General features: G+C 39.8%; 1 protein-coding gene across 2 annotated transcripts; it reads left to right on the top strand.

Annotated features, from left to right (window-relative positions):
- The first annotated feature begins 108 nt into the window (after positions 1-108).
- On the top strand, positions 109-14,097 carry ZCCHC4 (zinc finger CCHC-type containing 4). Of its 2 annotated transcripts, XM_069792465.1 has the most exons (13): positions 109-245; positions 580-698; positions 2,064-2,146; positions 2,839-3,114; positions 3,617-3,697; positions 4,012-4,084; positions 5,699-5,849; positions 6,266-6,366; positions 9,827-9,948; positions 10,574-10,649; positions 11,162-11,213; positions 11,979-12,123; positions 13,795-14,097. In XM_069792465.1, the coding sequence occupies exons 1-13, from the start codon at positions 134-136 to the stop codon at positions 13,937-13,939; spliced, it is 1,536 nt and encodes a 511-aa protein (XP_069648566.1). In that variant the 5' UTR covers positions 109-133; the 3' UTR covers positions 13,940-14,097. The 2 variants fall into 2 exon arrangements, with proteins under 2 accessions (XP_069648566.1, XP_069648575.1); XM_069792474.1 differs by lacking the exon at positions 11,162-11,213.
- The last annotated feature ends 380 nt before the right edge of the window (positions 14,098-14,477 follow it).

Genomic DNA, 14,477 nt, shown 5'->3' with positions numbered 1-14,477 from the left:
TAACGGGAGTTTTCTTCCCCGGGCGGTGGGGCCGCCGCACCGCTGGGGGGCGCCGTAGCGCCGGCTGCGCCGCTCCTGCCGTACCCAGCGGGTGGCGAGGGCTGCCGAGGGCTGCCGGGAAGGAGGCGGTAACATGGCGGCCAGCGGGGAGGGTGACCCGGAGGGCTTGTGCGGTGCGGAGCGGCCGGGGGCGGGCGGGCTGGCCCTGCTCGGCCTGGCGCCCAGCGCTCCCAGCTGTCCGCACGGTGAGCCGGGCGGCGAGGAGGCCGCTCGGGCGGCGAGGAGGCCGCTCGGGCGGGATGGGGGCGCGGGCCCCGCCGAGGGGAGGAGCGGGGCCGGCCGGGGGCTCTGACGGGCCTGACTGAGGTGGCCGCCGTTCCCGGGGGGGGGGGGTTGACACCTGCCTGAGCGTCTCTGCTGCTCGTCTGCAGCTGCTCTCTCGGCTCCCCTGCGAGGGGTTGTGCTTTACGGCAGCCTTTGGTAATGCTTTATTCTGGAAGCGTGAGACTTGCAGCGGAGGCATTAAAACGGATCTGTTGGTGTCCCCTGTGTCATCGTGTAATTACGTTTGTCGTTTAGGTCCTGCTCTTCTGTTTGTAAAGACCAGCCAAGGAAAGGAGGAAGGAAGAAGATTTTACGCGTGTTCAGCTTGTAGGGATAGAAAAGATTGTAACTTTTTCCAGTGGGAAGATGAGAAGGTAAGAGAGCGCTGCTTAAGGCTATGGTAAATGTTGGCGATTTTTTTCTCTATTTAACAGAAAATGGCGGGGGGACACACAGTATATTTTGTTCTGGAAATGCGTGGCAATTGCTGTTTTGGAAGCTTTGTCTAATAGTTTGTATATAGCAGAGCTCTTGTTTCTGTCAGGAGAACGTGTTGCAAGTATAACTTTCAAGGAAGGCTGTGTACATTTTGAGCAAAACTGGCATTTGTTTCTGTATTGCCAAAACACTTAGGTATTTGAGTTACGAAGTTTGCGAATACTATGCAATGTTGAATAAAATAGGACAGTTCTGGTCCCAGGATGTTCTCGTCTTGCATGGTTAAGACAGAGAAAATCTGGTGGATACAGGCAAACAATGGGATATACAAAATAGTGAGATGGCGGGGATCAGCGGGATGCTCAGTAGTCTCAGAATATCTGCAGCAGTTCCTCTTTGTCTAAAGAACTTTGGTCAGATGATTGTAGGGTAACAAAATTGGGATTGACATGTATTCATGGAGACCTTGCTGCAGTTTTTGTCCACTACATTTTGTGTTGCTTTTTCTGTTTCCTAAATGAGTATCTTGTGTTGTGGTCATTGTTCTCAGCAGGTTGGCAGGCTGGAATTTAATTGCATTCATAAGCGGTTCATTGCTGGGCTGGTTACTACTGAAAAGCTGCATAAAGAAAAAATGAGGTGGTTAATCACTTGGTTGGGTAGATATACATGGTATTCCTAGTGAAATTTCATTTTAAATTTCACTTGTGTCATGGTGTCTTTTGTTCTATTGAATTTTACTGTCTCTGCCTTTAAACAAATCAGTTCCATAAGTTTTGCGCGAATGTCTTGAAACTCTATTGACTGTGAAACCCTAAGTATGTTTTGTGGGAACAAAGTAGAAGATTCAGAGAAGAGCATGTTATTTTAAAATAATCACACACAAAAGACTTGGGCAACATTTCTGCTGTCATCAGTTGTTCAGGATCAGATCATAGCTCTTCAGAGGCGATGCAACTGCTGGCATGCATTAATGGAAAGTATACCTCTTTCCATCTTCATCATAATCATGTTTTGAGTTTTTCTCTGAGTATGACATGTAGTAGAAGAATGACATTCTTCTATTCATTTTTCGCACAGTTTAAATTCACGAGAGACTCATATTGTTTTGCAGCATGCTTCTGTGCTGCAGTCGTGCTTGTTCTTAAGCAACAATCCAAAGAATGTGATAATTTTTCTGCGCAGAGTAACTAAAGCATAAGACCTTTGATGCACCCTTTTTGTTTAATATTGAGATTTAATGTACAATACAGAACCATATCTGTTTGTTTTGTAACTTTTTATATACATAAATTTTACAGGTATCGGAAACTAGGCTTGTGGCACGTGAAGAATATAATAGAAATCATCAGCCGCCTTTTACACACAGGCAGAATGTGGAAAGGTATTGTTAAATATATTTTCTGCACTAAAAATCAAGTAATACAAGTTTAGGTGCTCTGAATATAGAGGTAATATCTCAGGATTCTTTAAAATACGAAAACATACCAGAGGGATTTGGAAGAATAAGAACTCGTTGACTGCAATGGGAAAATAGCATGAAACATCTAATTAGAGCATGGTATTTTCAACCCAGGAACTGTTTTGGTTTTGGTTTTTTTCCTGTGTGTGTATAGTTCTTACATTAGTGCTCATTATGCATTAACAAGAGGTCAGTACTAGTTTCAGTTCAAACAGTTATTCCTGACTTCAGTGTGCAAAAGTAACAGGCTTAATATTGTGAAAAGAAGCAAAGGTAATACAGCAACAAATAATATCCAAGTTTTCTGTGTAAACATACAGGACTGCTTGCTGGTAGTGAATATGGAGTTTTCACTCTGTAATCCAGTTATTTTACAGGGAATCTCAGTATATTTGGCCAGCATATTATATGCTTTTTAAAGTGTCCTTTGAATATTTTTTCATCAGTATTCATTCACATGTATATAATGGAGTTTTGCAAGAGCAATTTAAACTACATTGCTTGGTTAAAGGCCTGAATTCTTAAAAAATATGAAACCCCCTTCATAGTTCCCCTTCATATATTTTATAGAAGCTTTTTCAAAGTTTGTTCTCTATTGTCTTTTGTTTTTAAAGGTACAAGAATTTTGTTCTGTTGCCATTATCGAAGAGGAGGTTTTGCCAGGAATGCCAGCAATTGCTGTTTCCAACTGAATGGGAAAAACACTTGGATCACCAGTTCCTGTGTAATATCTCCATTGCCCAGTTAAAAAGTCCCAGTCAACTTCTGTATCCACTGGAGAATAAAAAAACAAATGCACAGTATTTATTTGCAGACAGAAGTTGCCAGTTCCTACTGGATCTTATTATTGATTTAGGATTCAGACGAGTGCTCTCTGTTGGAACGCCCAGGTACATCAGTGAGAATTGTTACACTTTCAAATAATATTTCTCTCAACACTGTGCAGCTTACTAATATATAAATAATCAAGGATTCTCCCATAATAAGAGGTTCACCACGCTTTAGTTGGTTGGGATTATCCAAGCATCTAGTGGGGTCTTTGAGCTCGTAAGGTACAGGAGAAGACTGTAGCTAAACTGACAGTAACACACATACACACTGTAAATGCCCTGCTTTGTTTCTTACAGAAGTGACAATGAGTTTCTTTGCTTATGTTTGGGGTTTTTTGTCCATGGTGATCCAATAGGCTCCAGTGACTTTTCATCTTTTAAGACTAACATATTTTTCTAACTTTGAATATTAGCTAAGTGGAATCATCCAAATTCAGATTACTCCATTTTCTCTATCTGTTTGGTTTTAGGTTTAGTAAAGTACGAGGCATTCTTGTCTTGCAAGATTATTTCTGAAGCCAATGATTATGTGTTAAATTTCTTTGCTCCAATTATACTTCAGGCTTCATGAAATGATCCAGTCAAAAGCATCACAAGGAGAAGATTTCAGGGTTAGAAGCCTTCTGCTAGATATTGATTTCAGGTAGGTTTTGACAAATGTTTATCTGTCTGAAGAGTATGTACAAAGATTTGTGTTCTTATTGCTTTAAAAGATAAATTGGTGGTTGTTTTCCCTTTCCTGTCTCTGCATCTCTGTTCCTGCACACATACACAAGTGACATCCAGTTTATGAGAAAAGTAATTATACTTAATAATTCTCAGCATTGGTATGTGTTGTCAGTAATCGGAACCCAAAGATGTTGTTTTTCTTAAGGCCTTGTTTTCACTGTAAATGCCCCTTAGGGCAGGCAAGAAGTTGTTTATATTTTTCTACCACTATTAAAACTTGTTTTACAGGTATTCACAGTTTTACACAGAGGATGAATTCTGCCACTACAACATGTTTAATCATTATTTTTTTGGTGGAGAGGTAAGGCCAAGTATTTCTTGAGTACTTTGTAAGGAAGTACATGTTGTTGATGCAGAATTTTGTAAGAAAGTCACGGCTAGTCTAGTAGGAAACAACTATCGTGAGACAAAAATGGTCAACGGTACTGGAAATCAAAGCGTAACAGTGCCTCTTCAGGAATTCTTTCCCCACTTGATTCAAAGATAAAGTTGCCTATTAAATTTATGCTAACTAATGTTACTTACACACATTAACTGCTGCTTTTATTAAAATGACAGCTTGGTGTGAGTTGTTGCGTTATATAAGTGTTCATTAGCCCTCTTCCTGTGTTGTTACAACAGAATTAATTGTTTTATTCCCAGCCTTTAGAGACCCAGTAGATGCCATGGGACTTGTTCACTGGTACTTGAGGTGGGAGGGAAGAGGCTGTTTTTCTGCTTTGTTCCAGGCAATCAAGGTCAAAAGGTTAACCTTGTCATAAAATGAGGTTGAATTAGTGTAATTGTTAAAGAAAATGCTGATTTCCTTTTTAAATGTCACATTGAGTGCTTAATTTTGAGTTTATTAGGTAACCTGCAGCTGTAGTTGGACATTTATTGTAGCTTTGTACAGAGAATCACAGTGTAATTCAATTCCAAACATTAATTTCAAACATTTATCCCAATAGTATACTCACTCACTCTTTGCTTTTCCATTGCCATTATTAGTAAGCCACCACTGATTTGCATAAACATGTTTATTGCAATACCTTTCATACTATGTAGGTAATTTTCAGATTTTTTCCATTCTAAAGGCTAATTTTGAATGGTATCTGGAAAATAAAAAGAATTGTCTAGAATGAAATGGGAGGCTGGTCTGAAAGCCTTACCTTTGAATGTTTTTAATCCACTACTGTATTCAAGTTTTGTATTTTTCAATTAAAACAAAAGACTGTTCATCTGCATTATAAACACTGTAGTGTTCTTTTCAAGGTGTGAAAAGGTGACATCTGTAATGACACTGTATTGCAGTGTATTCAAGGACTGAATTGCAGCACTTTTGAATGTGTATTTGTGTTAAAAATCTGGTTTTGGAATGCAGTTGAATCTAAGTAATAGATGAGAGAACACTGCAAGAAGGCAGTGAACACATACCTTTTTACATTTCCTTCAATAATATTGAGTCCAGGTTAGATTGCTAAAATTTGAACACGATGTATTTTTATAACCAGTATGGATTCAGCTGGTTTGCACAGGACTGAATTTTTTCGCATTACTTTGATAGTGCTTTACAGAATAAAACTAAAGTTAAAGGGCATAAATAAAATGTATTCTGAGCCTGAACTTTGCTTTCTTGCTATGAATAACATCTTTTTTCCAAGTAAAATTTAGTACCCTTAGGAAGAAGACTATCTTAGGAAGCTTGAACTGCATCTGCCCTTGATACATTATCTCTAACTGAACAGGGCACTTGTTTTCAGTGCTTCAAATCTAGTTGGTTTTTTTGAATGCTACACAAGAGGAAATTCACCTCCACAAGAGGAAGTAACTTCCATCTTCAAAGTTGAAACTTTAAAATAATAAATTACAAGGACAATATTTTTACAGTTCCAGTTCTTGAATCTATATTTCTGAAATTAACCTCTGTTTCTTACAGGCTGCACGTGAAGCTTGTATGAAGTTCTTACATCAAGACAATGGTGGAAGAGTCATTATGGTAACTGATCCCCCATTTGGAGGTTTAGTGGGAGCACTGGCTGCTAGTTTTAAAAAACTGATGGCAATGTGGAAGGAGACAGGAAAAGAAGGTATGTGTTACAACTGTGATTCTTGCTACTTGGGTGAATGTGAACACACATGTTATGATTTCTAAAGATGAACTACTATATATCTAATTTACTCTCCTGATACTTTTAGTTTAATAATACCGAATTCTCTAAGTCTCTCTCAAAAACTTCGCAATTAAAATGGACTTTAAAGGTAGAGAAGAATAAGCTGTCAAACCAGTACCGTTTCTTACCAATCTAGGCGGGTGACAAGAGCTGTTAGTTAAGTGGAGCTTACAGTTCCGCATATATAAAATATGCCAAAACTTTGTCGCCTAAAGGAACTAGTTCTTACGCCCAGCATGAGGTTACATATACATGTATTCAGAATGTTTACTGTAAATTTTTCATGCTTCATGTACCTTGTTTTTCTTTAATGTACATCTTTTCATTACTAGGTCATAACAATCAAGAGATGCCCATGTTCTGGATATTTCCATACTTCTTTGAGTCTCGTATTCTTGAATTTTTCCCAAGCTTCAGTATGTTAGATTACCAGGTAAGACTGAACCCAGTGAATCTGCTAAATTTCAGTCATGTGCAATGTGAACAGGAATATGAATGAAAGCAGATATAATGGTAGCACTAGTCTGTAGATGGACTGCCTTCTTGAACTTCAATTTTGACTTGGAGGTACTGCAAACCCTGTGGTGCTCATCAAGTGAAGCCCAGATTCTGTATTTGTATTAGTCACACCTTTGACAACTTTGTCACACTCCGACAGTTTATACGTATCTTTTAACTTACTGCCATCTGTCCATTAACTCATATCTTCTGCCGGGTTTTCAGTTGTGGTGGGTTGACCCTGGCTGGACGCCAGGTATCCACCAGAGCCGTTCTATCACTCCCCCTCCTCAACTGGACAGGGGAGAGAAAATATAACAAAGAGCTTGTGGGTCAAGATAAGGACAGGAGAGATCACTCACCAGTTACTGTCACGGGCAAAACAGACTCAGCTTGGGAAAATTAACTCACTTTATTACAAATCAACCAGAGTAGGGTAATGAGAAATAAAACCAAATCTCAGAACACCTTCCCTCCACCCATTCCTTCTTCCCGGGCACAACTTCACTCCTGGATTCTCTACCAACCCCCCCAGTGGCACAGGGGGACGGGGATGGGGTTTACGGTCAGTTCATCACATGTTATTTTCTGCCGCTTCATCCTCCTGAGGGGGAGGGCTCATCACACTCTTCCCCTGCTCCAGCGTGGGGTCCCACCCATGGGAGACAGTCCTCCACAAACTTCTCCAATGTGGGTCCTTCTCATGGGCTGCAGTTCTTCACGAACTGCTCCAGCATGGGTCCTTTCCATGGTGTGCAGTCCTTCAGGAGCACACTGCTCCAGCGTGGGTCCCCCGTGGGGTCACAAGTCCTGCCAGAAAACGTGCTCCGTGGGCTCCTCTCTCCACAGATCCGCAGGTCCTGCCAGGAGCCTGCTCCAGCGCGGGGTTCCCACAGGGTCACAGCCCCCTTCGGGCATCCACCTGCTCCGTTGTGGGGTCCTCCACGGGCTGCAGGTGGATATCTGCTCCACCGTGGACCTCCATGGACTGCAGGGGGACAGCCTGCCTCACCATGGTCTTCCCCACGGGCTGCAGGGGAATCTCTGCTCTGGCACCTGGAGCATCTCCTCCCCCTCCTTCACTGACCTTGGTGTCTGCAGGGTTGTTTTCTCTTATATGTTCTCACTCCTGTCTCCTGCTGCCGTTTCTGTCTGTCCCAACTTTTTTTCCCCTTCTTAAAAATGTTATCACAGAGGCATTACCACTATTGCTGATTGGCTCAGCCTTGGCCGGCAGCGGGTCCATCTTAGAGCCGGCTGGTATTGGCTCTCTCTCAAACACAGGGGAATCTTCCAGCAGCTTCTTACAGAAGCCACCCCTGTAACCCTCCTCACTACCAAAACCTTGCCACACAAAGCCAATACATGCCTAACCATGCCATTGTATTTAATTCTCATTACTGAAATCCCTTCTTACCAACACTTACAACTGAACCTACATACTTAAACCACTTCTATACCCAACATACAGATTTATACATTCTTATTAATTACTATCCCCTGTCCTTTAAGAGATAGATATTCCATGAGCTTCTTCCACTCCTCCAGATGTTCACACACAGGTTATGACTTGGGCCCCATCCGTCAAGATGAGTGGTCTGGACAGGAGAAGCAGTATGTTCGATCGTTGAGCACCAACACCAGCTTGGTTTGGGTCACCGATGCACTTCTCTGGTTCCTTGCGAAGTTCACTCCTCTGCAGTTCAGGTCATTCCTGCTACATTACTTCCTACAACATACGACTCACATCACAGATTATTTTTCCCCCAAGGTTAAATGTCCTTGAGGCACACACTAGGTCTCCCCATCCTTCCGCATTACCCACCAAGTACACCCAGGTCCCTGTTCGGGCACCAAAAAGGACTGTGGTGGGTTGACCCTGGGTGGATGCCAGGTGCCCACCAAAGCCTCTCTATCACTCCCCCTTCTCAGCTGGACAGAGGGGAGAAAATATAACAAAAGGCTCGTGGGTCAAGATAAGGACAGTTTAATAAAGTGAAAGCAAAGGTGGCGTGCAAAAGCGAAGAAAAACAAATGGTGTTATTCTCTACTTCCCATCAGCAGGCGATGTCTAGCCACTTCCTGGGAAGCAGGGCTTCAGTACATGTGGTTGCTCCGGAAGACAAAAATACCCCCCCTTCCGTCTCCCTATACTTAGCTTTTATATCTGAGCTGATGTCATATGGTATGGAATATATGTTTGGTTAGTTTAGGTCAGCTGTCCTGGTTATGTCCCCTCCCAAGATCTTGCCCTGCCCCAGCCTGCCATTGAGGGGAGGGGGGCAAAAATGTTGGAGAGACAGCCTTGATGCTGTGCCAGCACTGCTCAACTGTAGCCAAAACACTGGTGTGTTATCAACACCTTTCTAGCTACTGATGCAGAGCACAGCGCTACAAGGGCTGCTATGGGGAGTATTAACTTCGTCTTAGCCAGACCCAATACATCAGTGTGACAAAATTTGCAGGTGCAAAGTTTTGACAGGTGCATATTGCAAAGGTGAGAGGTAACTCGAAGAAAAGTGTTTCATTCTTCCCAGGTGTTGAAATGTCAGCAGCGTGGTGGGTAATGCCCAGCCCTAGTCCAAAAAAATTTTAAGGTCTTTCATCTCCAAAACTGCTGGGACCAGAGTAGAATTACAACAATGGAAAATTTTGGAATTATGTAATAAATGAAGTTGTCAGTGATAAAGCAATAATCTGTCATCAACTTCTCCAGTATTGTATCCATTCTGTAAGTTGTTTAAGAATGCGTACATCAGTGACTTTTGAGAGCTCAATCATGGGTATTCATGGTGTTAAAGTTTTATTTTCTCATATAACAACTCTGCATAAAGTTTGATGTGGGTGTTGTGAACAACGTATTTGTATCTTGTAGAATGGAAATTTGTGCTAGGCTAGACTCTGCATTCCTGCTAGTGCTCAGAGATGAGAATTTTTGTGACAAGTCTCTGAAGGCAGTGCTGGAAACAGCAGGGATGATTGGATTTGCAACTTTGTAATTATTCTGAGATTAAGATGCATGTCAGCTCTGGTACTGCCAGATAGACCAAATGGTATAGTTCCATTTTTTTTAATGGGTTGCTCTTTTGTAGGGCAACTGCAATGTTATTTTAGATATCCCATGCAAAAGAGCAAAAAGGGGTAAGTAAAATAGGGTTATTGTAGTACTGGGAACTTAGTTTATTGAGTCTAGCCTGATACTATGGTTGCACAAATTTAAAAATAAGTGAGACAGAAAACTTGCTGTTGAATTTGTAATCTAATTTGGGGTTAGAGTCTTTTATATAAAAATTAAAATTTCATAAGGCACATATAAAGATGGTAAATATGTAAATAGTTCTGCCTGTGCTTAGCATTCAGTTTAAGACTCTTTTTCTATGGTTTTATTTTTCTAGGTAGACTATGATAATCATGCACTTTATAAACACGGCAAGACAGGTCGTAGACAGTCTCCTGTCCGTATCTTCACGAACCTCACCCCAAGTATGATTGTACTTCCTGTAGAAGAGGGTTATAGGTAAGATGTGTTAATGCTCAAGTCGCTGAAAGAGTGTGTTTGTTCTTAATTATGGCATAACATCTCTAAAGGACTTTGGGATGGTGCTGTTCAGTATCATCATGCCTAACTTTTGGATGCCAGGCTCAAGAGCACATTTGTCTGTCTCATTCTAAGGTTGCATGTTCTATAAACAATGTGTAGGAGAGCTGGGCACCTAAAAAGAAAGTTACATTTTCCAGTGTGGAATGATGAGATTCCTCAGCTTGTCTGTAGGAAATGTTGTGTACACCTATGAGAGACATTTACAGCTATGCCTGATAATCAGCTTGGTTGAGACAGTAGTTAATAAAATGAACACTAAGAGAAGCATCAAGGACAAAGGAATGGATTTGGTTTGATTTACTGCTGATAGTGTTGCTAATTTGAATTCAAGCACCTGAATTTTACTATTTGGAGGTACTGTGTCTAAATGATTATGAGGCTCTGGGCCTAAGTGGTGATTTTATGCATCAAAACCAACATGTTTAATTTAGCAAAGTGATTTTGCAATCCTTGTATTTATTGTTGAGCTTGTATAAAGTTAATTTATATTGCTTTGTGAGCACATAGTGGACTAGTACATTTATAATTTTTTTTTCCCCAGGTTTTGCACTATATGTCAGCGGTATGTTAGTTCTGGTAACCAGCACTGCGAGATATGCAATTCATGTACGTCAAAAGTAAGTATTTTGACTTCTTTCTGGATGGTAGTTTTAGCAGTAGTCAGATAGTAATTTCTGTAATACCTGCTCTGGTAAAAACCTATTGTGATACCTATTTCCTTGGGAAACCCCGAAGAGTTCAGTTTTGTAGACTCATTATTAACTTCACAGGACATCATTCATAACCCGCTGGAAGTTAATTTCTCTTTCCCCGATTCCTTTGTGTTGGAAAGAAGACAGGAAAAGTTTGCTACTTGCCTCTTACACCATACCTTATTCATCAGCGGTCTGTTGACACATACATTTCTTATGTTTCGGAAGTTGTAGAACCTGCCAATTTCAAAATGCAGCCATTTTGCTGCGATTGTCACAGATTCTCAGGACTGCTGTTTCTAAGTTACAGTCCTTTCTACAGAGGACCTGTTTCCGTAAATAATGGGGACCATACATCAGTGGTTCAGTTTTAAGATAGCATCAGTGTTTTTTTTTAAAACAAACAAACAAACAATGCATTTATTCATCTTTTGTAGGATGGTAGACGATGGAAACATTGTGTTCTTTGCAAAAAATGTGTAAAACCCTGTGAGTACAGAAAAATACTTTTCTAAATAAAAGTACACTTATTGTTTAAGCTGTAGTCCAAAGAAACTGAGATTACAAACCGGAAGAGAAAATATTCTGTAAAAGAAATAAAATGTGATCATTCAGAAGACATAGAATAAAGGAAAAATCTCAGTTTCACACGAGTAGCCATTCGATAACTTACGTATATTTGCACTGTGTGGAAACATGATAAATTCTTGTCAAGGCATACTAAATCCCATTTGTATTTGTTATGGGAAAACTTAAATATTTTGATTTGTCATATAAGTGTTTCCTGGTTTTGTAGACCTTTTCATTAGAATTTCATAAACAAATAGGCAATTACTAAGATGTTTGAGAGGGCATGATCAAATTATGTTTCATACACAAATGAAGTTGTATTTATAGCTGTGTTTAAATAGCTGAAGCAAATAATTTTTGTTACTGATACAGAAATTGCAATTTGTAAGTCCATTTTAACATCTGGACTATTTTTCATGTTAAGATCACAGAGGATAATAATTCTAATGGCAAAATAGTTCAGTTATATTGAAATAGTTACACAGTATATCTAATGAAGAAGCACCTGGCTGCCTTATGAAATGTGGTAACGCACCAGAAACTGACTGCATCCACCTCTGTAAAACTAAAACAAAATCAAAAACCTTTGTAAAACCTGGTAATAGAGCCTGTATTTAAAGCTTGGTGTCAGAATGATCATTCTAAACCTTTTCAAGATCATAAATCATGTTCCTTGTTTTGCAGCTTGGTTTCACTGTAATAATTGCAACTGCTGTGCTCTACAAAGCCACACTTGTGAGAAGACTGATGCTGGCTGTTTTGTTTGTGGCAAGGCAGGTCACAAGCGCAGTACCTGTCCCAGTCTCTCCAGCACCGGAACAGCTTACCAGTAAGTGTAATATTGCATTAATATAATAAAAGATAGCATTCAGATGAGATTAGATCTTATTTCGCAGAAACAATTTAGAAAGAGATGATTTTTGGCTTTGGGTGCTGATGTCAGCTTTCACTATTGCCTGCTTGCTGTATTGCTGGGGAGTGTATACTGAAGGGAGGATATGATAAAAACCAGGCAGGTCACTTACTGTGGCTCCCAATTCCTTAACTGTGGCTTTTCTTTCAAAACTGATTTATATGGATCCCAAACTTGGTGAATGGTGCATGGGGATAGCTCTGTCAAGAAGATTCAGTATTAAAGTAATGAAGCACTTTTATCCCTATCAGATTCCTCATGAAAGGGCAAAGAAAAGAGTCACAACACTTTTTATTGCTTCCTGGCTCTTTTGCTGTGTTGTGGCATCTTTTTCTTTTTTCCTTCTGGTATTTCAGGTGATCTCTGTAGTATGGTCTAAATCTCCACCATGTAAGATCTGCATTAATGAGGGTCACATTAAGTACTTCTATTCTGCCATGATTGTGCTTCTGTAACATACACAAGCACATACTTGTATATATCAAAAGACAAAAAAAATGGTGTGTGATGGTCTTCAGATGGATCTAACTGAAAAGAGGAAAGGGGATTTGCTAAGAGATGATCCAGCAGTTGGCTCAGTCTTTCCAGTTTGGGATAGTTGACCCGCACTTTTTTAACTTCCTCTCCAGAGCGCATGGGTTTGTTTGTGATTCTTGACTTGAGTGGCTGTAGCAGTGGAAATACAAATCTTCCCTCCTGAAAGACGTACCTCTGTTGCATAGTGAGATTCAGATAGTTAACCTCCTGGATCAGCATCAAGAGATTCATCAGATGTGTGCTGGATGGTAGAGGACTACAGCTATATTGCTTCATGTCCTGCTGTGACATTGATCTGAGTTTTGGTTATGGAGTATTAGAGAAAAAAGCTAGCAATATTTCATTTTACATATCTCTCTTAAAAATTCCCTCCTTTAATGTTTATTTTCTTTGCTTAAAAAAGTAAAAAGGATACTAAAAGAAATGCATGAAACCTCATGTTTCTTCCGTCAAGTAAGATGTTATTCTGTCCATTGTAGTGGAACGGTTTAGTCCTTTCAGGCCATCCGTTATTTCTTTTGCTGATTTATTGCAGAAGATAACTTCGGTTTCTTTTTCTAATAAAAACACCTGTATGTTTTATTTGTTAAAAATTATTCCATGTTTTGTCCTTTCTCAGAGACAGAGAACAATCCATTTGCTAGTTATATTTAGGTCCTGTATTATTTGCAGGAGTCTTCATAATGTTGTTAAACCTGATGTAGTTTCTTCTAAGCCTTTCTGTTATACATCCATGTATTATATATCGGGCATGAAAGTCTGTATGTGCTTTTTTTGTACTTGGTGAGTGGCCTTTCTTAAGTTTTCCACATCCATTTAAAGGTAAATGCTGAATAAATACATAAATGAAAATTAATGGCAGTAAAGTGGACAAACAGTTTTAGGAAGATTGAATGTCCTAACATTGTAAGATGAAATGTTCCTTGTACTTTTTGTGACAGTACTTCTGAGTTCATACACTTACATGGACAGATTATTTAAAATACCAGCAAATGTAGAAGTACCTTCTCCATTTTATTCTAATCTTGATGTTCCTTTGTTGCTTTACAGAGCTGATGAAAAGCAAAAGCAGAAAACTCTAAAGAGGGTAAAGATGGGGATCTGTAAAAGATCAGCTATGAAGCACGCCATATTCTTCAGGAAGAAAGTAAAGAATAAGAAAAAAAAAGATGTGACTTTACTTGCTGATACATAGTTGTTAATATTTTTTTTGATGGCCAGCCTTTGATTCCATTTTCTAAAAATGTTAATATTGACATCCAAAATAAAACCTGATTGAATAAAAGGGACAATTCTTTTATTATACATCATTACTGGCACAAAAGACCCGCTAAGTAAACCATGCACTTACCATGTATTTGTATAATTAACAGTTTTGTGTGTTTAGGATTAGCTATTTTGTCTGATTTAGTGGGAGTTTGAAGTTACGGGAGGAGTACTGCTGAGAGGAGAGGCGTTGGTGGATGCTGTGGTTTTGCAGTAGGTATCGGGAGACTTGGGGCAAAGGAGGAAGTGAGGTTGGGTGATGGGAAGGCACAAATTCTTAGGAATCCACTCTCTGTTAGTTCCAGTCCTCTCACAGAATGACTTTGGGGTTTTTTTGAATATTGTCTCCAAATGGAAAAACACCTAAGAGCAAAAAAAACAAAAGGTACTTCAGAAGCTTAGTAAGTGGAAAAAAATGACTTTGTAAGTATGTTTAAATTTAAAGTACTTCCACGCGTTAAATGAAA

This window comes from Haliaeetus albicilla, chromosome 1, assembly GCF_947461875.1.
Source record: "Haliaeetus albicilla chromosome 1, bHalAlb1.1, whole genome shotgun sequence".
NCBI lineage: Eukaryota > Metazoa > Chordata > Aves > Accipitriformes > Accipitridae > Haliaeetus > Haliaeetus albicilla.
This window is presented reverse-complemented; position numbering and strand designations above follow the sequence as displayed.

Bases quoted from the DNA above. Each gene is read 5' to 3' on its own strand.
- ZCCHC4 (XM_069792465.1), top strand. From the start codon at position 134: ATGGCGGCCAGCGGGGAGGGTGACCCGGAGGGCTTGTGCGGTGCGGAG. The intron at 6,367-9,826 runs GTAAGACTGAAC...TTATTTTTCTAG, and splicing joins TCAGTATGTTAGATTACCAG to GTAGACTATGATAATCATGC. The intron at 11,214-11,978 runs GTGAGTACAGAA...CTTGTTTTGCAG, and splicing joins CAAAAAATGTGTAAAACCCT to CTTGGTTTCACTGTAATAAT.